Below are 25,000 nucleotides of genomic sequence, written 5' to 3'. Positions count from 1 at the left end.
TAGCTACAACAATATAACAGGACCAAGTTCTGAAGGCCAGGGGGAAGGAGGGGGGGATGGTTGCAGACAAAAGAAGCCACCTACTCAGATGGAACGTTATGGTGAGTACATAACTTTTTAATCTGGAGTAGGGACTTCATTTGTCAGCAACCTGTGGGACAGAGTCCCCAGCTACCTGAATCTTGGGCGGCCATCATGGAAGGATGTTCCGGAGCACTGCGGAGCTAAAGGATGCTCTCCCTCTAGAAATTACGTCCAGTTTGTAGTGGTTAATAAAGGTATGAGATGAAGCCCAAGTAGCTGCCAAACAGATATCGTCCAATGGCACTCTAGATTTAAAAGCAGCAGAAGTAGAGATGGAGCGAGTGGAATGTGCACGTACTCCCTCAGGTGCGGGCCTCCCGGAAGCTTGGTAGGCCAGAAGAATACATTGAGAAATCCAAGGTGACCTTTGAAACGGCTTTACCTAAATTGAATTTAGCAAAGGAGACAAACAGCTGATCAGATTGTCTGTGACCAGCTGTCCTATTAATATAAAAACGCAGCTGCCTGTGTACATCTAATGAATGCAGTTTGTACTCTCCTTTATTTTGATACTTAGGGAAGAAAACCGGTAAGTTGATGGACTGATTGATATTTACTTCCGATGCCACCTTGGAAAGGAAGGAGGGATTGGTTCTGAGGTACACTCTGTCCGAATGGAAGACCAAGTAAGGAGGCTTTACGGAGAGGGCTTGGAGTTCCGAAACTCTCTTGGCTGAAGTGATGGCTACCAGGAATGCTGTTTTCCAGGACAAATATTTGAGATCGACCGATGCGGCTGGTTCAAAGGGAGAAGCGGTCAAGGCTTGAAGGACTAAAGAAAGATCCCAAGGGGGCACGACTTCTTTGACAGGGGGCCTGAGTAGAAAGGTGCCCTTGAGAAAGGTTTTGCACAATTTAGCTGACATCAAAGGACCTGTCTCATGACCCACATGGTAATGGGAGATGGCTGCCAACTGTACCTTGACTGTCGAACAACTAGCTCCTTGCTGAAAGAGTCCGGTTAGAAAATCCAGTACGGACGGTAGAGGGGCAGTGAAGGGATCCAGATTATGATGTTTCGCCCAGACGGAAAAGCGTTTCCATTTACTGCGGTATATTTTCCTGGTGGAAGGCTTATGTGCTGCCACCAGGATGGCTTTGACTGGTGAAGAGATACCGGGAGTCCTGGCTAAGAGTGGAACTGGAGCAACCAAGCTGTCAGCTTCAGGTTGACCAGATTCAGGGTCTGTAATTTCGATGGATGGGAGATTAGATCCGGAGTGGGATCCAGAATCCAAGGAGGATTCACTAGATGAGACCACAGGTAAGGGAACCAAGTTTGCCGAGGCCAAAATGGGGCAATGAGGATCATTCTGCTCCCCAACCGCGAGGCTTTCTGTAAGAGCTTTAGCATCAGGGGTAGAGGAGGGTATGCACAGAGTAGACCGGACGGCCAAGCATGCACCAGAGTGTCTCTCGGGGCTTCCCCTGGTGGGGGAATCAGAGCGAAGAAGCTGTCGCATTTCGTATTTAAGGGAGAGGCAAAGAGATCGCAGCAGGGTTGTCCCCATTTTGCGAATATCTGCTTCACTACTAGTGGGTTGAGAGACCACTCATAGGGGGAAAGAATGGTGCGGCTGAGTTTGTCCGCCAGAATGTTGGCCCGCCCCGGAATGTGCGCTGCGATCAGAAAGTGGTTGGTGGAAATCGCCCATTCCCACACTCTCATGGCTTCTCGGCATAAGGGGTAGGATCTGGTTCCCCCCTGTTTGTTGATGTACCAAACAACAGACATGTTGTCTGACTGAATTGCAATCGTTCCTACGGAGAGGAGATTCTGAAGTGCCTGCAATGCCAACAGCACTGCTCTCATCTCCAGAACGTTGATATGCAAGGAGGTCTCTGTATCGTTCCACGTGCCTTGGACTGTCCTGCCCGTGTAATGCCCCCCCCACCCGAGGCGAGAGGCATCCATGGTCACCGTGGCGAGAGGGGGAGGAGTGCAGAAGGGTCGGCCTATATGGAGGTCCAGTGATTGAAGCCACCATAACAGGGCCCTCCTGCAAACCTTGCTGATACAGATAGGGTGGCAGAGAGGAAGAGATTGGAAGGACCATTGCACTTGGAGGGTCCACTGCAGTACCCTCATATTGAGGCGAACACATGGAAGAAGCGTTATTGCAGCCGCCATGGAGCCCACCGCCCTCAGGACCAATTCTGCCGGTGGAGCTTCCGATTGTAGAATGGCCCGCACAAGCAATCTCAGATTCTGTAGTCGTTCCGAAGTCAGGAAGACTCGTAGATCCCTGGTATCTAATCTGGTCCCTATGAACTCTGTTACTTGTGTCGGAGCAAGGGAAGATTTGTCCGCATTGATTGTGATGCCTAACTGGGGGGCTAGGCGGAGAAAGTAATCTCTGGCTGAGCAGAGTAGATGCCTTGTTGGGGCGGTTAGAAGCCAGTCGTCCAGGTACGGAAAGACCTGCATTCCCTGGAGTCTCAGGTGGGCCGCCACCACTGCTAAAATTTTGGTGAACACCCTGGGGGCTGTGGTGAGGCCAAAGGGAAGGACCCTGAACTGATAATGACTGGCTCCCAGCCGGAAGCGGAGAAACCTCCTGGACTGTCTGTCCATTAGAATATGGTAGTACGCATCCTTGAGGTCTATAGAGCACATCCAATCGCTCTCCCATAAGAGGGGGAGAATGGATTGAAGAGTGACCATTCGGAATTTTTCCTTGGTTACCGACAGGTTCAAGAGGGAAAGATCTAGAATTGGTCTCAAGTCCCCCATCTTTTTTGGCACCAGAAAGAACCTGGAGTAAAACCCTAATCCGAGCTGGTCTTGGGGGATGGGTTGGATGGCTCTTTTTTCTAACAGCCGCTGGATTTCTGTGGTTGCAGCCTCCCTCTGATCGGGTGGAACATCGGGGAGGCTCCTGAGTTTGGGGACATGATACATTGGAATTTTGTAGCCTCTGGATATGATACGACGCACCCAGCGTTCTGATGTGATGGACTCCTATGCCGCCAGATGCCTCAAGAAACGCCCCCCCCCCCGACTGCCTCCAGAGCAGAGCAGTCGGGCAACCCATCAGGGCTGCTGCGTGGGCCGGTCAGAGAAGGATTCTCTGGACCCAAAGTTCTTTGGGGCCCCTCTGCCCCTAGGGCGGCGTCCTCCCTGTCCTCCTCTGCCATGGAAGGATTGGTTGTCCGGAGCAGGTTGGGAATGTTGCGATTTCCGGAACCACATCTTCTTCTGTCCCTTTTGGTTCTTCGAGAAGGACCTCTGGGGAGCAGAGAAGTGGACTCCGACGGCAGACAACGTCTTCCCGTCCTTCTCACTCTGGGCCAGTGTTTCACGAACGGTCTTGCCAAACAAGGCAGAACCATCAAAAGGGGCGTTCCCAAAGAACGCCTTAAAGGGCTCCGCAAAGTCACAATGCTGGAGCCAGGCTTGACGTCTTATGACTAGGTCCGCTCCGCTAGCTCTAGCGGCTCCCTCAGTAGTGTGGGACAAAAGCCGCATAGAGGTATTGGAGGTAGACCTTAGAGTGGCCATTCGAGTGGAATACAACTGCTTGTCCTCCGCCGACATGGACTCAGGGGGGGAAGCAGCGTATTCTTTGATAAGATCCAGCTGCATCCTGATGACATGTGCCATGTAGTTCAAAGACCTTACTGAGAAGGGCGCTGAACTAAAAACCCGCTTCCCAAGGCGATCCATTGAGTGGGACTCCTTGCTCAGTGGATGGACCGAGGGGCTCTCCAGAGCTAGTTCCCTCTTCGTGGCTGCCGCCATCAACATGGCATCTACGGGAGGGACCCTTGCTCCAGTGGGACCGGTCTGCGAGGGGGGGCTCAGTATCCTGTCCGGGTGTTTGGGGACTGGCTCCACAGTGTCTGGCTCCTTCCACACCCTGGTGGTAATAAGGTCCACCAGGGGGTCGACCGGAGGGGACACCCAAGAGGTAGACGGGCCTGCTTCGAATGCCTCCAGGAACATGGACTCGTCAGTGGAAGCCTTGGGGGCAGACCACCCACCTCTGATCCTAAGCATTTTTATGATGTCTCCAAAGGAGACATCCTCCGGGGGTGACCTTGGGGAGCCTTCCCCTTCATCCAAGTCCGTGTCCTCTGTTAAGGACTCGGGGGAGTCCACGTGCCACCTCTTACACTTGTACTTGCGAGGCACTTCCTCGGGGGGGCTGTCCGAGGAAGTCTCGCCAGCAATATCTTGTTTCAATGGAACAACCTGGGACATCGAAGCAGGCTGTCCCTGTGGCCAGGTGATGGAAGCCTGACCCAGCAGAGAGGGAGTGCAGGGTGGAGCCAAGGCAAGGGCCTGGGGTCTGGACGCTCTCGACAGAGCCCTCTCCACTGCATCGAAGGCCAAGGGGGAGCCGCTCTCCCTGGGCTCCGAAAGATGACTCCCACTCAGATCCGATGAAGGGATCGGAACCGGCGGCGAGACTGTCAGATCCGAGGGACCAGTGTGCTCCGACCTGGATGGAGCCGAAGGCACACTGAAACCCTCGGATCCGAAGCTCAGCCCACAGCTCCGAGAGGTCGGATCCGACGATGGAACCAACAAACTCGAGGGCAGGGTCGGATCCAAAGTACCCAGTACTGTCGATGCTGACCCACCCCCGGCTCCGATGCTGTCCGGCTCCGAACCTGGAAAGCGGGTCGGAGAAGGAGCAATCGGAGCAAAGAAAGGGGTCGAGCTGGGAGGCAAGAGCACTCCCATCTGCAGCTGGGCCTGGATGAACCTTCGCATCATCTGGTCCAAGTCTGCATCTGACAGGCTGTATGTAGATCTCGAAGAGGCCACAGAGGCAGGCCTGGAGTGCCGCCTCGATGACCTCGACGGAGATCGGGTCCCGGGGAGAAGCAAGGAGATCGGAGCCGAGGAGGAGGCCTGGAAGCCGTGGAGGGAGAAGCCCGCTTAGCCGGGGGGGGGGGGCGAAGCGGAGGCCTCGGCCCGCCACTTGTGGTGCTCCTCCCTCCATTTCTCCCTCCTGGCCTCCCTGTCCTCCGGCGCTTTAGTGGGAGTTTGAATCCCGGCCGGGGGAAGGGGGGCAGGAGTGGCTACCACCACAGGCTGAGGAGGTGCCACGGGAGGAGTGGAGGCCGAAGCCGAATCCGGAGGCAAAAGACCCGCCAGGACAAGCTTCGACCTCCACTCTTTCAGTGCCCTGGGGTTGAACGCTGCACAAATTGTACATCCTGAAGAGAGGTGTTCAACCCCAAGGCACCAAACACACAGAGTGTAGCCATCAGCCGGAGATAGCTTATGGCCACACTCGGTGCATTTAAAAAAAAATGGGTTTTGGGGCCTCTGCCATACCCAAAACTAAAGTACACTACACAAGCACACAGGCCCCAGACACAAACACACAGACACACTCTAACGACCAGCGAGGGGAGGGTGGAAACCAAAAAAAATTAAATTAAACTAGAGAGGAACCTAACCACTCACACAAATTACAAATACAACTTTGACAAGAAAAATTTAAAAAATTCACCTGTCGATAAGACGCTAGGAGCACTAAAATCTAGCTACACACTCAAGCGCGGCAAACTAGATCTGAGGTCATAGGAGGTTGGTAGGGGATTATGGGTGAGGGGAGGAGCTAGGAGCTCGGATCCATAGCTATGCTACAAGTTGCCGGCTCGGATCCGATATCGGATCCAAGACCCACAGGTTGCTGACAAATGAAGTCCCTACTCCAGATCAAATCTTATCCATTTACTCTTGTAAATCTTTCTAGTGGAAACCTTATGGGAAACAAAATATGGTGGATGGGGAAGGACAACCTGGGCTTTCTAGCAATCAGAGGAACTGGACAAACCATATAGTCAACTTCAGGCTTACTACGTATGGGTAAATCATGCCCATCGGGTGAGACAGGAGGTCTGGAGTTGGATTCAGAATCCAAAGTGGATAAAGAAGATGAGGCCAGAGGAAAAGAAACCAGATCTGGTGAGGCCAGTAAGGAGCAATGAGGATAACTGTGTTCTTCAACCAGAATGCTTTCCATAGAAATTTGGGAATGAAGGGTAATGGGGAGAAGGCATAAAGAAGTCCGGGGGCCAAGCGTGAACTACAGTATCCCTTGGTGACTTCCACTGTGGGTGGTGGGGGTCAGGGCAAAGAACCCACTTCATTTATTGATGGGTGAAGCAAAAAGATCACAGCATGGCTGGAACCACTGAAAGAAAATGCTCTCTGCCATGATGACTTTGAGAGACCAGTCATGAGGCATCAGAATTGACCTGCTTAGCTTGTCTGTAATCACACTGGATTTCCCAGGGGATGTACACTGCTATTAGAAAATGACTAGAAGAGATCGTCCACTGCCAAACTAAGATATGGTTCCCTCTTGTTTGCCAATATACCAGACTACTAACATACTGCTGGACTACTGACATATTGTCCTTCTATACTGCAACTGTCCCAGATGGATGTGTGCCTTGAAATGCCTGCAATGCCTGCAATGCTAGCAGGATAGCTCTCATCTCCTGGACATTGATATATGTCTTGGCCTCTTCGGGGAACTACGTACCTTGGACTGCTCTTCCTGAGTACTGCCCTCTACCTGAGCTGGGAGGCATCTGTGGTCACAGTGACCTTGGGACTGTGAAGAACAAAGGGACGATCCTTGTGGAGCTGATTTGTATGAATCCACCATAGAAGGTAACTCTTGCATGATTGACGATCTTGACTGGCATGAATAATGGATGTTGGAGAATGGACCATTGAGTTAAGAGTCCACTGAAGGATTCTGATATGGAACCTGGCCAGCAAGACAAGGGTGACTGTTGCTGCTATGGAACCCAAAGCTTGAATTATCAGTCGAAATGGAAGGAATGAATTTTGAATCACTTTCTTGACCTGGGATTGTAAGGTATCTATTCAAGATAGAGGGAAAGAAGCCATCTGAGTGACGGTATTCAAACGAGCACTGAAGAACTCCAGACTGTGTTGGTGTGAGTTGAGATTTATTGTAATTGACTGATATTCACAGATAGGAGCACAGCTGGATTAAGTAGTCCCTTGCTGGAATCCATTGATGCCTGGTTGAAGCAGTCAGGAGCCAGGCGTCTAGATATTAAAACACTCAAATCCCAGCAGTCTCAAGTGAGCTGCTACAACTGCCAATGAGGAACACCCTTGGTGTTGTGATGAAACCAAAGGGCAGTGCTTTCAATTGATAATGACTAGCCCCCAGCTGGAAGCTTTGGTTATCTCCAGGACCATCTGTTTATTTTGATGTGATAGTACACATCCTGAAAATCTGTCGAGCATAGCCAGTCGTCCTTCTGCAAAAAAGGCAAAATGAACTGTACCACCACCATCTAAAACTTTGAATACTGTAAAAAAATGATTTGATTTGCTGAGATCCAGAATCAGTCTAAAGTCCCCTGCCTTTTTTCAAACCAAGAAGAATTTTGAATAAGTTCCAGACCCCCTCTCGTCGGGGGGACCTCTTGAATGAAACTTTTTTCTAGCAGCTTTTTTATTTTAGAGAAGCTGCTTCCCTCTGACTGGGTGGAACATTGCGGATTTTCTTGCAAACAGTTGGAGGGGTTTGGGATAATGGTATGATATAACCTCTGGATATAATACCCTGCGCTCATGAATCTTCTGTGATATTTAGCCAGGTTCTCTGGTGCAGGGAAAGATGACCCTCAACTGCCTCCAGAGATGGACAGTCAGGCATTCCTTCAGGAACACTGATAGGGCCTGAGGAGTCTCCTCTAGATCTCTAATTGTGCATACAACCTCTGCTGTCAGGATGGTGTCTTCCATTAGAGCCCCCCCCCCCCACTGCACCTGGGGGAAATATCACCACGTGACTCCTGTAAAGGACCCCGGGACTTCCTACACCACATCTTTCACACTGGTTTCTAGAAAAGGGCTTTTGAGGGGTAGAAAAATGTACAAGCACGGCAGACAGGATCTGCATCTTGCACTTTCAGGCCAAAAAGCGAAGATCTGTCAAAAGGCACAGACAAAAGAGGATTTAAATGATTCTGCAAAGTCACACGAATGCATCCAGGCATGTCTTCTAATAGACATGCCTGAACCCGCTGCCCGTTAGGTAACGTCCGCAGTGTGTGAGATTAACGTCATTGATGAATTAGATGTAGACTGGAGGGTAGCTAGCTGTGAAGAAATTCTATTCCCATCCTTGGAGGACATGAACCCTGAAAGACAGCTGGTAAGCTATTTGATCAAATCTCTATGAATTCTTGCAAAGTATGCCAAATAATTCAGTGACCTAAGCGCAAAGGTCTCATAGATATGCTTTCGAAACCTGACCAGTGCCCTAGACTCCTTGTTAGGGGGATGGACAGAGGAACTCTGCTCCACTAGTTCCTTTCTCATGGTCACCGGAATGACCATGGCATCAACAAGTACACCATTACTCCAATGTTCAAGGTCTTTAGGATGGCAAAAATCTTATCTGGTCTCTTAAGTATTGGCTTAATGGTGTCAGGTTCCTCTCACACCCGCCAAGAGACTGGGCCAACAAGATATCATCAGATGGTGATCTGGGGGACTCCTCCACCTCAAAGTCAGTGTCCTCAGAGATTCCTGTGGAAATCTAAATGCTTCCATTTGCATGTCCTCTTACAAGGTACTTTTTCAAAGGATGTTCCAGATAAGTATCAGAAGACATAATAATGCAATGATGGGTTGGCTGCAGGCTTAATTGGGTATGCTGTCCCAGAGGAAGGGATGATAATAGTTTCAGGACACAAAGCAGAATGAGGCAAACATGTCTGATCTGAAGAGGCAGGGTGCCTGTTCTGTAAGCATAGAGAAGACCCTCTCCACCACCTCGAACACAAAGTAACTAGGAGACACAGAAGGTGATGGATCTGAAACTGAGCTCTTAGGATTGTCGGCCCCCTACCGCCCCATCATCACTCCACCCAAAGAGGGAGTCAGACACTAGCTATCTAACACAAGGCTTAGAGGGGAAAAGATGGTCCCCAAAGCATCAAAGTCAACTCTAAGGCCCTAGAGCTGGTGCCGACGCTTTGGTTCCCAGAATCTTCTGGCTCTGAAATACTTGGTGCCAGTTGACTAACAGGCATCACTGGAGTCGAAGAAACAAGGTTCTTTGGATCCAAAGAAGACACCCCCCCCCCAAGGATTTAGGATCCAATGGCTCTGAAAAGAAATGATGGATCGTAGAAGGAGGTGGTTCAGGGTAGGCTCTCAAGCCCAGAGTGGATCAGAGCCAAAAGGACTCCCATCTATATCTGCATCCTAAGGAACTTTCTTATCATCCAGCCCACATCTGCTTCAGGTAGGCTGCTGGAGAATCAGACAGACAAGGCAGCAGAAGGGGGTTCAGAATGCCTTCTAGGCAACTGCTCGAGAAAAGGAGAAGGAAGCCTGGAAGAAATAGGCTCTGACATGCAGGGAGGAGTACGGATCCAAGGGGATCATGCAGTCTGGAGAGTCAGACCCAGTAACGATGAAGCAGTCTTTTTTAAGACCTTGGTTTGAGGCTCCGAGGAAGTAGTCAAGGTCGAAGCAGAAAGATGGTCAGGAAACCTTTTATGAGTCTCCCTTTCCTTAAATAGAGTCTCTTTTTGGTTTGTCAGGCTTCTTAGGGGTTTGAGCCCCAGTAACTAAAGGAAAAGACTATGGAGGAAGAAGGCCTCACAGAATTACCTTGTTTTTCCAACAGATCAGGGCCCAAGGGTTGAATCTGGTACAAATATCGCAATCAGTAGACACATTCGCTTTGGGTATCAGAATCTGAGATCTTATACACACAGGAAATGCATTTTTTAAAACCTAAAGGTTTTTCTGACATCTTAAAAAATACTTAAGAGTACTACGCACAAGATGACAGCAAGTGCCAACAATTATAAAAATATGAATATATAATACTTGGGTTCTTTTACATATACATATTATAGGAAAGTGAAAGTGAGAAAAACTACCAACTATGGCAGAAAGAGTACTCAAGAGTACAAAAAGGCAGTTAGAGAGGAGGGCTTAAAAAGGATGGAAAAAGGGAAAAAATTATGAGGGTAACACAGGAGGTATTATAGAAAAAAGTAACAGTTAAAATATAATAAATGACCACACACACATAGTCCACAAGAAAAAACAGCTAGAAAATATGCTAACATGCTCGAGAGTTTGTAATCCATGTCTGTTCATAATGACGGCAAACGAGATCTGGGGTATGTTTGATTGGTGGAGCATTGTGGGTAAAGGGGGGAGCTCTAGAATTCTAGGATCCTACGCTCTGAAAAAAGCAGCCAAATTAGATACGTCTCAGATCTGAACCAATAAGTTGAGGAATGAATGGCAATGGCATCAGATCATATATTTCATGCACTCAGTCAATGACACCATCCATTACACTCATTTCTGCCCTTTGCTTATCAATCTTTTCATATATAGGATTCAACTGTTTCCCTTTGCTCTTTTTGGTATATAAGAGAAGCAAAAATGTTCTCTCCTTGCTGTCTTCCATTACTACAAACTTCCCATTCACATCTTTCTACCATGTTTCTATCATATTCCTATTTTTCCTTCAGCAGGATCCCCACTGTATGCACATTTGTCAGTGTGTCTGAGCATTCTGCAAGGGTTTCCTCTTTTAGTTCCATTCTTCTGTTTGTTTGTATATGTTTTGGTAATGCTTCATTGATTTTTCAGAACTTCCATATACATTTTGTCCATGTTTTCATGTAGCAGTGGTACTATTTCTGTGGCTGTCATCCTTTATTTGGATCTTCTCTGCAGACTGATTAGTGGTCTTTAACTGCTGCTGTGCTTACTTCTTCAAAATCCACGCCTCAAGTTTTTCTTTTTTTTTTTAAACATGAAAACTGTTTGTCTAATGTAACTTGCAGACCTGCAAAGGAGAAGTCAGATCTAGCTTCCAATCAACCAAGCACCATACTGGAAGTCCTACCTTAAGGGGGTTTAGGCTTAGACCAGGCATCTTAGTGCTTGTCCTTGTGGTGATGATGTCTGGGGCAGTGAGGAGGACCATTCTACCAGTATCCAGATGAAGAACTCTTGAACACTATATCTTTGTAAACAACTAGGCTAGCAACTTTTCTCATCCTTTACTTCAAGTAGACCAGGTATTCCCTGGTACCTCTGGTAGATCTCAGTGTTGTGCTCTTCTCATAATTGGGAGGGGCAATGCTGGTGCAGGTTTTAGCTAATAATCTGATGGATACGAGAGAAGTTATAATGAAATTTATGAATTTTACCATAGGATAATACTAGTGATGGCAAGCATCAACAACTGAGCTGCACAAGCAGGAAAATTTATCTTAAAGAACAATGCGCTTAAACAGCTTGGACCTTTTGCCACGGCATTTGTCAAACCACGTACACAGATGCCCTAAATATGGTACTTAGTTCAAGAATACCAAATTCCACATTGTGGTGACATAATAACCAACAGATTTTACAAGGAGTGTGCTTGACAGTACATTTATGGAATTCAGACACTTCTAAAAAAAATTTTTAGTACACTTTCTGAAAGGGGAAATGCCTAAAAATTATTGAAAAGAAAGCAACAGATACATCATTTTCTGTACAGGATCACATTAGAGCTGATTAATGTTTCAAGCTGAGAACTAATGTCTCCTGGATCTGAAGATGCCAACCTATAAAGATATGTGGAAAGGTCATCAAAACTTTTAGACAGCAAGACTTACACATACAGACTACATACTCCAAATATCCATGGAGAGAGTCAGGCATTTAAAGTTGTTTTATTACAACACTCACTAAAAGCTCTGCCAGGGAAAATGAAAAATTGTCCACAAGGCCATGTCAACAGAGAGGCTGAAAATTGTTCACTTCTATTGACATTTAACAGAAAATGTGAAGAATAACTCTATTGATCACAAGTCAGCCTAAACGTCATGCTTTCTCAAACATCATTCATATAAATCATGTATTTCAGGTGCTTTTTACAAGTGTCATTAAAAGAACTGTTGATAACATAATGGAAGGCTTTGCAAGGCTCCCCCTATGGTAGAAACAAATGTAAATACTGCTCTCTCTCTCTCTTTGTCTGTATGACCAGAAACAAAATGTGGCTGAGAATGAAAAAGAGGTTTTACACTTTATATGCCAATAACACTCCTGAAAGAACAATCTCAAATGCCTCTGTGTTTAGAATGTCTATGCTTATCCTTAGGTTTCTTGTTACCTGCCAAGATGATCATAACTGTCCTATCCTTTCTTTCTAAATGGTAGTCTCTTGTAATCTTTCCATCATAATCCTACTTGAGGCACCAGGTACAAGTATGTGATGATGGGCTTGCTGAGTGATTTTCTGCTTAGAAAAGCACTATGGAAAAAGCAATTTCAACATTCTAAAGAAAATGACTACAAAAAAACTAAAGCTCTATAGTTTATTAAAACTGACATTTAAATCTAAAACCATTTTCTAGACTTGTGAAACTTAACTATGATAAATTAAACCTGCTTTTGGAATAGGCAAAGTGGTACACTTAAAATGTCCAATAAAGAACCAAAATCACATTTCCAGTTTGAGGAAATATTGAGTTATTTTAAAGTAGTCACCATTACAATGAACAATTACTGGCATACAAATAAAAAAAAACAAATTTAAAAAGCTTTCACTGAGTAACCTATATCCATCAACATTCTGATCTTACCTTTGAATTGCCTCTTGCTTGTCATGATCAAAATCACAGACCATTTGACGCATCTCATTACACAGTTCCTGGTTCATGCCCTTCAGTTTCTCCTCGCTGTCATTAACCTCCTGGATCTGCCTCTGGAGATTCTACACATTACAATGTCAACATTTCTGTTCAGCTTACTTCTGGTTTAATCAAATACAGAAAATACATTCCATGCAAAATACTCTAGTCTTTACAATCATATTCATACCTTAACCCTTTCCTGCAGCACTCTGTTCTCAGTCTCAAGACTCTCACCCTCCATTTCACATGGTTGAGCAGAAAGAGGGATGTTTATATCAATACGATTTTCAACAGAACTTGATTTTACCTTTAAAAATGCCAAAATGATTTTTATAAATTTTGTTTCTCTGTTATCCTACAACAAAACAATACTACTGAAGTTCATACATAAGATAAATGTGTTAAAAATTAACCCACATGTAGTAAGATGCATAGAAAACAGAAACTTAGAACCCCCACACAGTGCAAGTTGTACATACCTCATCAAAGTATGAAAGTGACCAGAGGTGTCTCTCAGGGCTCAGTGCTGGAACCCCTCTTCTTTGGCATTTACTTCTCAGATCTACATGCAGAAAGCCAAGATCTCTAGCTAACAGTGTGCAGACAACTGCAAAAAAGAAGTTACGTCTTACCATAACGTTTCATCTGCGTTGTCCATTTTCATTTTTCCTTAACATGTGGGTTCAGTTCCGATCCCTCATAACCAATTCAGCCGCTTCTACAACTCGTGGAAACCAAAAAACTCTCAAGCTCAGTCCTTACCCATAATGCACTTAGTTACATTATCTTAGATCGAGTTTGCTGATAGAAAACAGAATAGAAAGAGGAAATTTTTAGGTAGTCCATAACTGGAACTAGAAATACACCAAAAAATGATAACCTGTGTAAAGGCGCATTCTTCCAAAAGCCAAACCTAGGGAGGGGAGTTGAGGAAAAATGAAAATGGACAACACAGATGCAAAGTTATGGTAAGACATAACTTCTTTATCCGATGTGATCAATTTTCATTTTCTCCTCAATGTATGGGACAGAGTCCAGAGCTACCTATAGTCCTGGGTGGACTCATAGAAGGATATTCCTAAGCATCAATGAGTCAAATGATGCCTTACCCCGAGAGACCAAACCCAGTTTGTAATGAGTAATAAATGTATCTGGAGATGCCTAAGTTGCTGCTGCACAAATGTTATCCATGGATGTTCTAGACTGAAAAACAGATGCTGAATGAGCTTTCAACGGACTTTGGTAAAGTGACGCCCAATTTGTTATAAACCAAGGAAATGCAATCAGTGAGCCATTTAGCCAAAGTCACCTTGCTCACTTGCTACTCTAACTTGGTATGAGAAAAGGAAATAAATAATTGATAAGATTTTCTGAAATCTTTTGTCCCGTGAAGATAAAATCTTAATTGTCTGTGAATGTCCAACAGATGGAAAGAATATTCATCCTTGCTGAAATATTCAGGAAAGAACACTGGAAGATTAATGTACTGATTAAGACTGGTCCCAGAAACTGCCTTCGGAAGAAAGGATGGGTTGGTATGAAGTGAAACTCTGTCTTTATGGAAAAACAGATACAGTGGTTTAGACGACAGGACTTGAATCTCTCAAATTCGTCTAGCAGAAGTAATTGTTACCAAGAAAATAGTTTTCCAAGACAAAAGCTTTAAATAACAAGCACTGGCAGGTTCAAAGGGGGGGGGGTGAATGACTGCTTGTAACATCAGAATAAGGTCCCAAGAAGGGGTAGGATATCCTTGTGTGGAGGTTTTAAGAGAACGGTACCCCTTAAAAGGCTTTACAAAGTTTGTGAGACACCAATGAAGATCCTTATAAACCAATGTGAAAGTTGGAGATAGCCACTAATTGGACTTTAATTGTGGAGACTGAAATTCCATCATTAAAATGTGAGGCTAAATATTGAAGAATCTCATGGACTGGAGCTGAAAAAGGGTCAACCTCATTTTGGAAAGCCCAATGCATAAACCATTTCCATTTACTACTGTAGAGCTTTCATGATGGTTTGTGAGACACCAAAATAATGTGCCAGACTAGGGACGAGAGCAAAGGAAGTCTGGCTATTAATGGAATTGGAGAAGCCAAGCTGTCAGCTTGAGATTTGGAATGCCTGGATGAACAATGCCTGTCAGGTGAGACAGGAGATCTGAAGTTGGATCCAAAATCCAACATTGTTGCAAAAGATGAGACCAAAGAAAGGGAAAACAAATATGCCAGGGCCAAAAGCAGGCAATGAGGATGGCCATGCTCTTCAACTTGACTGTTTCTGTAAGAATCTGGGGATTAATGGAGTTGGTGGAAAGGCATACAGGAGACTAGGGGGCCAGCTGTGCAGAACGGCATCGGTTGGAAACTCCCCTTCTGAGGGAATCAGGGCAAAGTAGCTGCTGCATTTGTTGTTTATGGGCAAAGCAACCAGGTTGCAGCAAGGCTGACACCAAGTCCAGAAAATCTCATCAGACACTTTTTGACTGGGGGACCATTTGTGAGGTAACAGTATGCACCTGCTCAATTTGCCCGCTATCACATTTGACTTCCCCATAATCTGCGCTATTAGAAAGTGGTTGAATGAGCTTGCCCACTGCCACACAGTGAGGGCTTATATCTGCACAGAGGGTAGGATGTGGTTCCCCCCTTGTTTGTGGATGTACCAGACTGAACTACGATAGTTCCTAGAGGGAGAGCATCCCGATAAGCTTGCATCGCCAATAGCACAGCTCTCATCTCCAGAATATTTATGCGCAGATTGGCCTCTGTTGGGGACTAAGTGCCTCGGACTGTCTTCCCCTGCCAACGCCCCCCTACCCTAGTTGGGAAGCATCTGTGGTCGCTGTGGGAGAATGAACAAACATCCTTGAGAAACTTAATCCAAATGAATCCACCAGATGAGATCCCTTTTGCATGCACTGGTGATGGAGATTGGCATCGACATAGGATGGTGAAAAATGCACCATTGTATTGCAAGCAACCATTGTAGAATTCTCATATGGAATCTAGATTATAGATGCTGCCATGGACCCCAGTGCATGGGGAACTGAATGCACTGGAACTTGTTGATTATGGCTAGTACTTGATTCCTGATTATCTCCAGTCTTGACGGGGGAAGTGTGGCTACTACGGTCCTTGTGTTCAAGGAAGCTCCTATAAAGTCTATGGTTTGAGCTGGTTCAAACAGAGATTTTTCAAAGTTTATTTTAATGCCCAGATAAGAGCATAATTGCAGAACTTTCTCTCTTGCCTCCAAAAGTCAAAGCCTGGTGGTAGCGGTGATGAGCCAGTCATCCAGATATGGAAACTCACGGAATCCCTGCAGTCACAAGTGAGCTGCTACTACTGTCATGCATTTGGTGAACACCCTGGGGGCTGTGGTGAGGCCAAAGGGCAGAACCCCAAACTGGTAGTGACTGGCTCCCAATCAGAAGCAAAGGAACCTTCTTGAGCATCTGTCCATCTTTATGTGGCAGTATGCATCTTGAAAATCTATCAAGCACATAACAATTGTCCTCTCCCAGAAAGGGAAGCATGGACTGAACCATGACCATCTAGAATTTGGTATGTCAAATGGATTTGCTTAAGTTGCTGAGATTCAGAATTAGTCTCCAGTCCCGTCTCTTTTCGCACTAAAAAGAATCTGCAGTAAAATCCGGATTCTCTCTGATTTGGTGGGAACTCCTGGATGACTATTTTTTAGCAGCTTCTGTATTTGGATGACTGCTTGTTCCCCCGACTGGGTGAGATGTCTGAAAATTTCTATGATGAGGGAGGGGGTTGGAAAAATGGTATCATAGAACCTATGAAAATGATCCTCTGCACCCACGTGTCCAAAGAGATTAGTAGCCAGGCTGTCTGGTAAAGGTATAAGCCACCCCCCACTTGCCTCCAGAGGGTGACAATCGGACCTCCTTTCAGGAGCACTGGAAGGGTTTATCAGAGGAGGAATCTCTGAAACCCTAATTCTGTGGACCTCCTCTGCTGTGAGAGTGGAGTCTTCCATCAAAATTCCCCCCTCTGCCACTAGGGGAATTCTTACCATGTGTGTCCTGGGTAAACCCTTTGAATTTTCTAAACCATATTTTTCCACTGCTTCACTGATTCCTAGAAAAAGGTCTCAGAAGTGGAAAAATGTATGCCCAGAGCAGAAAGGTTTTTACCATCCTTCTAACACCTGGTCAATGCATCGCTGACTGTAAGGGCAAACAAGGGTGAGCCATCAAAGAGAGCACTGACAAATGAAGACTTGAAGGGCTCTGCAAAGTCACACAGGCACATCCAGGTGTGCCTACTTATGGAAACACCTGAACCTGCTGCTCTAGTAGTTCCTTCAGCTGCATGTAAAATGAGCCTCATGGAAGAATTAGATATGGAGATCAGGGTGGCCAACTGAGTGGTAACTAACTCGCATACCTCTTCAGAAACAGCCCCTGAGAGGGTATGTGAAAATTCTTTAATCAGATCCCTCTGCAATCTAGTGAAGTGTGCCAGGTAATTCAAAGGCAGAAGAGCAAAGGTCGATGACGCATAAACTCACTTCCCAAACCTATCCATGGTCCAAGATTCCTTGCTGGGAGGATGAATAGAGGAACATTCTTCTGCTAGTTCCTTCTTCTGACAGCCACTATCACCATGGCATTCACAGGCAATCCCTTTTGTCCAAAAAGATTAATCTGCAGGGGCCGTGACAACTTTGTCTGTTCTAATGGTGTCAGGTGCCTGCCATGCCTGCCAAGAGATCAACTCAATGAGCTCATTGGCAGGCTGAGACACCCAGGAAGTAGATGGGCAGGTACTGAAATGCTACTGGTACACAGATTCCTCAACTGAAGGGTTAATGGGCTTCCAATTACCCCTCTGCTTAAGGATTTCTAAGATATCACCAAAAGAGACATCATCAGGGGGTGATCAGGGGAACCTCCGCCTTCCTCAAAATCTGTGTCTTCCATGATGGACTCTTCCAGGGAGTCTAACTGCTTCCTCTTACATAGCTTCTTCCTAGGGATCTCCTCAGTAGGGTGCTCTGGGGAGGTTTCAGAAGAAGGGGTACCCCCTGCTGGGTAACCTAAGGCTTCGGTACTCACTTTCCCTGCAGGGGGAATGGCTGAGGCTCTGAGCACAAGAGAGACAGAGTAGTGGTTTCAAGAGGGGATGACTCGACTTGACTGATTTAGCCAGGGCCTTCTCCATATCCTCAAAGGCAGAACCATCTGTAGACTGGAGGGATCCCGGATCTGAAGGGGCGAACCTCAGAACCGTAGTCCCCTCCTGCACCAATGAAAGCTCCCCAGAGGCCAAAGCTAGGGTGCAGCTTATCCATGCTGAAGTACCGAGGCATAGGGAAGGCTCTGAAAAAACTTGAGTGGATCCCTAACCCCTCGGAGCAGACAGGCAAACTACGGCCCCAAGAGCCTTTGATAATCAACTTGTCCTTTCATTCAACCAATGCTCTGTGGCTGAAAGAATGAAAAATTGAGCAACACTCCTACAAATGAAGAGGGCCCAAACAGTATACTCAGAGTGAGTGAGAATCTGAGTACGGGATCTTATGCTCACACTTCTCACAGCGCTTGAAACCAGAAGTTTTTTTTTCCTTATCAGTCATACCTAAAGTAGTGCCACTCATGCAGATTACAAAAAAAAGGAAAGACAACAAATGCTCTCGCACTAAAAAAGGAGAACAGAAGTAGAGAAAGGGAGAGACTTTTTTTTTTTCTTTTTTAACCACAAAGAGAAGGGTCAGAAAAAGAGGGGCTATCAAGGATGATAGTCAAGAACTACAGCAGTAGAGTAAAGAAAAGCTAAGAGAAAGTGGTACTAATGATGGAATCTAGAGTGCTTTCATACAAAGGAAAAGGGTAAGGACAGACAAAAAAGCAAAGTTAGCAACCAAAAGATTTATGACTTATCTGGTTCGAGAGACTTACAACCACATCTGTATTGTAAGGTGCAAATGAGATTGAAGATGATCTAATCAACTGGATTGTGAGTAAGAGAGTTTTTTTTTGTTCCCACGACGGAAATGAACCCACTCATTGAGGAGAAAATGAAAATTGACAGTGTCAGGTCTGGGGTTAAGTCACCATCCAACACAATCGCTCCAGAATGAAAGTGCAGTTGCACAAGTTCTACTTACCTGTAACAGCAGATGTTTGTAAAACAAACTGACCTACTGGCATTCGGGTAGCAGTGCCCTGCTACTCCCTCCTCTAGCAGTCTACTAAAGCTCAGAGTGCCTCCCACTGATTGTCTGTAGGTATTATATACCAATTACCTGGCAGTACAGAGACTGCCTTACAGACCCACAGACAAGACCTTCACAGTTTTCTAGGGTCCTGCAGGAAGAGAATATAGAAAAACAAGCTCAGCGAACACCTAGTGTTCAAAACCAGAAATCACACAAACACATAATAAAGGCTGCACAGCAGCACTCAGTGGCAGCTCAAGCACCAGACTACGTGCATCCAAAAAATGAGGATGGTGGGTGGGTACAGCCATTAAGGCAGTGTGTTTGCAAACATCTACTGTTAGGTTCAACAAACACACCGCCTTACTGGCATTTGAGTAGATTCGCAAAGCTTATCCAACCTGGGAGGAGGAAGGATAAGAGTCCAGGATCCTCTGGAGAATGGTCCTAGCAATGCTTGCTCTGGATCTAGGAAAGACATCCAGCTTGTAGTGCTTCATAAAGGTATGGACAGAGGACCAAGTTGTTGCATGTAAAAATACTTCTAGAGTCTACTCCTTTCCAATACATCACATAATCAGAAAAGGTCCTGGTGGAATGCATCCTTACCTTGAGTTGATTCACTCTGCCATGGTGGGGATAACAAAAAATACCAGGGGAAAACCAATGTGCAACAGTTTGCTTAGAGACAGACTGGCACTTCTTTGCCCTATGTAGGAAATGAAAGGCCTTCCAGTTTTCCTGAAGGGTTTTATTCTGTGAAGGTAGTACCAGACTTGTCAGTGCATATCCAAGGTATGAACATACTGAGTATGACAGATTGACAGAATTAATTTGACACCATTTTCAACATGAAATAAAAGACAATGCATAACACAACCCTACCTCTGTGGAAAATATGTTAAGGATGTCCCATCATGAGAGCCTGTAGCTCAAAGACTTACCTTGCAGATGTCAGAGCATTAGGCAAACCAGTTTTCCACATGAGATTCAGACCAGACTATGCAGCAGGTCGGAAAGAGGGTAAGGCCAATTTTTCCAGAACACAGCTGAGATCCCAAGGAGGAAGAATTTGCTAGAAAGGATCTCATATGTAAGACTCCTTTCATGAACTATTTTAACAAAAAGAGAAAAAGGGGGATCCAAAGGCAGATAAGTAGAGATGAAAACTAAATGCATTTTAATAGATGCATATAATTAAGCCACCCTGAAGTAGCTCATAAAAATATTTCAAGACCAGAGAGATGTTAACCTTAAAGGATTCTCTGCTCCCATTTAAAAACCACTTCAAAAACCTCATTGATTTGTTAATATAAGACTTTCTAACAGCAGGTTTTCTGGCCTCCTTTTAACACCCACTGCACATCATTATGAAACAGGTACCTAAACAGAGTCAAGACCGAGTCATCCAGGTTGTCAGTTGCAGTTGCTCCAAACTGAGGTGCATCGGTTGCCCCTGAGTCTGTGTGAGCAAACCCAGATAGTGGGGAAATATGTGGTACTTGCCCTTGGCCAATACTATTACAAGGGAAAAGCGAAACTGCCTGGGAAAGCAGGGGGTCACAGCAATGATCTTTGACATTTCCTTCTGAATCTTCAGAAGCATCTTGTCAATCAGTGGAAAGGGTGAAAACATAATGGACCATTCTCATCCAAGGGAACTAAAATGTGTCTGCCCTCCAAGCATGGCTGCAAGGATGTCCAGAACAAAATTTCTCCAGGAAACTGTTTTGAAAGGAGACAAACAGATCCATTTGAGACACTCCCACAACCGGACTATATCCTGGAACACCACTGCCTTGAGCTGCCACTCATGCAGGTCTGCCTAGGATCTGCTTACTGTGCCACAATGTTTTGAAGTGAATGGGATGTATGATACCTGAAGAATCAAGAAATTCTGGAAAGCCAGATCCCAGGCCATCACTGCCATCTAGCACAGTGGTTAAACCAGTTTACCCCCTTTGTTTGCTGAGGTATAACTTAGGGTTGTCCACCACCACAAAAGGAGGGCCAGAGACCATAAATTGTGAAAGATTTTCAAGGTATGGATCTGAAAGATTTTCAAGGTGTGGATCACAGCCAACCTTTCCTTGATAATGATGTTCCTCCATGTATCCTTGGGCCTTCAAGTGGCCTACACTTTCACTCACATTGACACAGCTCTCCAAGCAAAGTCGAACAAATCTGTCTGAACAGACAGCACTGGAACAGGTGGGAAGAAGGGAAGTCCTGGATTGATACTCAGATGTGCTCTTCACCACTGTAATTCTCATCTGATGAAGTCCAGCACCAGCAACTGGGCTTAAGTGCAGGGTCCAACAATGTTATACACACCACTGAGTTTTCCTCGTGGAGATGGGCCAATGGTATCATGAGAATCATGGATGCCAATCAATTTGTAATTTTTGGGAATTCTCTTTTTGAGGCAACATTCCTCCTAAAGAATTAGTGAAATGTTGTCTGGAAGGACAGCAACTTGACTTTTGGAAGAAAGGCCATTCTTCTGTCAGCGTCAATTAAGCATCTCAGGATGACAAGCCCATGAGAGTGAAAGGCATGACTTTTGAATGATAAACTTGAAAATCTAGCAGTGAGAGTAAGATTATGACTTTTTCTAATGATTCCAAACACCTGGATACAGACTATGCACAGATCAGCAAGTCATCCAAGTAAGGAAAAATATGAATGCCTGGAGTCCAGCAGTGAGCTACTACTGTAGCAAGACAATTTTGTAAAATCTTGAGGTGCAGTGGACAACCCATTAATGTGAACTGGACAAAACAATTCTTGGATATCTCCTGAAGAAATGAGCAATGAGGATATGATGATATGCATCCTTCAAGTCTATGGTGACTATGAAGCAGCTGTCTGTCAAAAAAGAAGCACTGTCTCTGTGGGGTGAGCATCTTGAACTTGGGGACCTTGATAAAAGTATTCAGAAAGACAAGTATTCTCCAAGACAGCTCTTTTTAGGGGACCAGGGAAACTTTCATTCTCCCCGAAGGAAGGACTGTCTCTATGATCCCAGAGTCCAGCATGTGTCGGAGTATAGGACAAAATAACAAAGTCTGGTCTGGCAGGTGAGGAAGCCATGCCTCCCCCAAAATAGAGGCAGATGTCCTTTCACTGCCACCTGTAACCTCTGCCCAACAACGCTGAGCACCCATTTGTCTGAAAAGAATTATGACCAGGTTGCCTTTTTGTGAGCCAACTTTTGAAAAAGACCACCCAGAAGGGAACCAGGGAATGACGACTGCAGAACCTCAGCATAGTCATAGATTGGAAAAGGGGTTATCTGTTTATCTGTTTTGGAAAAGGAACCCCTTGTTAGGTTTGGCAGAGTTCTCATCCTGCCATTTCCTTTTGTTGCCTTAGTGTTTGTTCAACTGGAACTTCTGACATAACACTGGCAACAGATTTTGAAACCCTGACTGCCCCTGCACCTAAAAAGTTTGGTTCTCCCATTCCAAAACAAGGCAAAGGTACAGCCCCAGAGGGCATGTCTTGCCCTCGTGTCATGCACAGCTGTGGTTTTAACCACCACACCACGGGACCTGGAGGCAAAAGAGGGTGAGTGGATCAACAGTCTTCCCAAGGCTACTGCAGAATCACAAAGTGTAGTCTGAGGCATATTTCTTGATTTACTTCTATGCTTTATAGGTGCACAATAGCCAGTAGGTTGTTGGGAGGTTGCACCATATCACAACCCATCAAGTCAGGAGGCAAAAAAAAAAACAGCCAGAGCAATACCAATAATGGCTGCACAGTCAGCCGCATAAAAAAACGACCATATCTCACTATTCTCCCTCTAAAAAACAACCAGAAGTCTATTTCTGCAGGGATACTATTCTGAACATTGGACTGAATAAAATGACAGTAGTTTCAGAAACACAATTCCAGGTAGTATACAGCGGAACTCCTGTCCACTAATGATTGGCAGTTGATTTTTATGGTGCCGAGTTACAAGCCCGATGCCCAATCTTCAAAGAAGGCACACCCATTCATAGGTTCATAGGTTGGTACTAGGCTATCAGCACTAGGGCCTATACAAGCCTAGCCATAACAATTCCCTGGCTATTTCTTCCCACATTATTTACTTTCCTGGACCCCTGTCTAGCAGCGTGATCCCTGGGGTGAATTTCCTTTCTCCCATCCAATCGTCAAGGTTCCTATTGAAGAGGTCCAAAGAGGCACTCTGCTTGACATGTATGGGAAATCTATTCCAGAGTCTGGGGAGTCTCTGGGTCAGGAACCTATCCCTCCAGCATGTTTTGTTTATTGTGATGACAAGGTTTAGATCCCTGGGCGTGTAGCTCTGTGGATTAGGATTTCTTTAAGTGTAGCATGTCCACCAGCTCTGGGTTTGACATGGCCTTGTATGTTAAGCAGAGATCGCCTCTGAGTAGGCGATATCACGACAGAGTATAGCTGGAGTTTTTAAAGGCTGACCAGCGTAGGGCATCTGCTTTAGGCCTGTGATTCTTTTAGTGAGGTATTTCTGAGGCCTTTCCAGTTGTTGCAGATGTCTTGAGAGGTACATACCAAATGGGGCGTTGTATTCTATAATGGGTCTAATGAGGGATGAGTACAGTGGGACAATGACCTCCTTTTTTCTGGATGAAAAGCACTTCGTGATGAGGTGTGCCACATAGAAGGATTTACTGACTGTTGTGGCGATGTGGTTATCGAAGGTGAGACCACTGTCCACCTGTGTCCCTAAGTCTCTTATCACACTTTCTGTGTTTAGTGTACTGCCATCTATATGGTAATTCATGGATATATGTTTTTTCCCAAAGGGGATAACAATACATTTCTTGGCATTGAGCTTGAGCCCATAGCTCTGGCACCATGCACCTACCTGCCTGTCTTTAAACGTCACTCGACTGCGGGGAGGACATGTAGACTCCATGCTAAAATACCCCAATTTTTATAAAAAAAAAATAAGAAATCAGAAACTAATGATTATAAATAGCATTAAATGGTTTCAGACTAAAAAATAATGCATAAACATATGAAACAAATGTCAGAAATGGATAAGCTACACAATTCCAAGGGCATACACAATTTTCCAATAAAAAAGTCATAGCAGCAGAATACACTATTCAAGCACTGATTAAAAAAAAAAGTAAAGGAAGAGCATAATACCATCTGACCATAGCAGCTGAATTGATCCAGAGTAAGGAGCAGTCTTACAAGAGCTCCTTCTCTTACTATAGCACTAGAAAACTGAAAGGGTCTCAACTGTAGGTCTATAAGGCAGTCACTGTACTCCCAGGTGATTAGTCAATCACACTCACAAACAGGCAGTAGGAGGGAATCTGAGCTTTACTAGACTGCCAGGGGAGTATAGCAGGGCACTACTACATGAATGCGAGTAAAGCAGTGTGTTAGCTGAACATCTCTCCTTAGTAAATTCTTGGTGTGCTAAAACGTTGCTTAAACTAAATGCCAAAAAGTGCAGTATCATCATTTTTGATAGACAACCTCTGTACTCATTATACTGTACAGATAACCCATTAGGACCTTGGGTTAGCTGCCTCTCTTTTGACGATCTTGTGACAATGGCTTTAAGGAAATCCTTTTATTTAACATAGCTAAATGCTAAAGAAATATCATCACGGTTTAAAGAGGTACTCTCTCGTTTATACTCAGCATCAAACAGACCAGTTATAGACTACAAAGCCCTCTCTGGAAAGTACCTCAATAAACAAATCAAACAAACAAAAGGGCCCCAAGCCTAAAGTCCCTGAGCTATCAGAAGAGACTGGAAGCTCTATCACTTTATTCAGTATCTTATACCATTTTGAGGGCAGATCTCTGTTTTACCTACAGCACCCTTAAAGACCTAGTTGCCCAAGACCTCCTGTGTATCTGCAAGTATAATATCTGAACAAATATCAGAAGCAGAGACATAAATCCTCACCAACAAATAAATAAAACATATTGCATGCATCTCCTAAAGCCCTGCAATAAACTTACCCTGCATGTTAAGCAGTGTGACTCACTATCATCCTTTAAACATAAACTACATGACTGGAAGGGT

The 25,000-nt window shown here is 45.1% G+C and overlaps 1 protein-coding gene across 2 annotated transcripts in view; it reads right to left on the bottom strand.

Annotated features, from left to right (window-relative positions):
• Positions 1-25,000, bottom strand: part of CEP152 (centrosomal protein 152) — a 2,961,597-nt gene that overhangs the window by 1,273,195 nt on the left and 1,663,402 nt on the right. For both annotated transcript variants that reach the window (XM_044077591.1, XM_044077592.1), the window contains exons 14-15: positions 12,953-13,072; positions 12,715-12,845 (exon numbers count right to left, since the gene is read on the bottom strand). In XM_044077591.1, the coding sequence (XP_043933526.1) occupies positions 12,715-12,845; positions 12,953-13,072 (251 nt within the window). The remainder of the gene's footprint in view (positions 1-12,714; positions 12,846-12,952; positions 13,073-25,000) is intronic.

Source organism: Protopterus annectens, chromosome 7.part0 (assembly GCF_019279795.1).
Source record: "Protopterus annectens isolate FY-2018-M chromosome 7.part0, PAN1.0, whole genome shotgun sequence".
NCBI lineage: Eukaryota > Metazoa > Chordata > Ceratodontiformes > Protopteridae > Protopterus > Protopterus annectens.
Note: the sequence above shows the minus strand (reverse complement) of the source record. Positions and strands in the feature narration are given on the sequence as shown.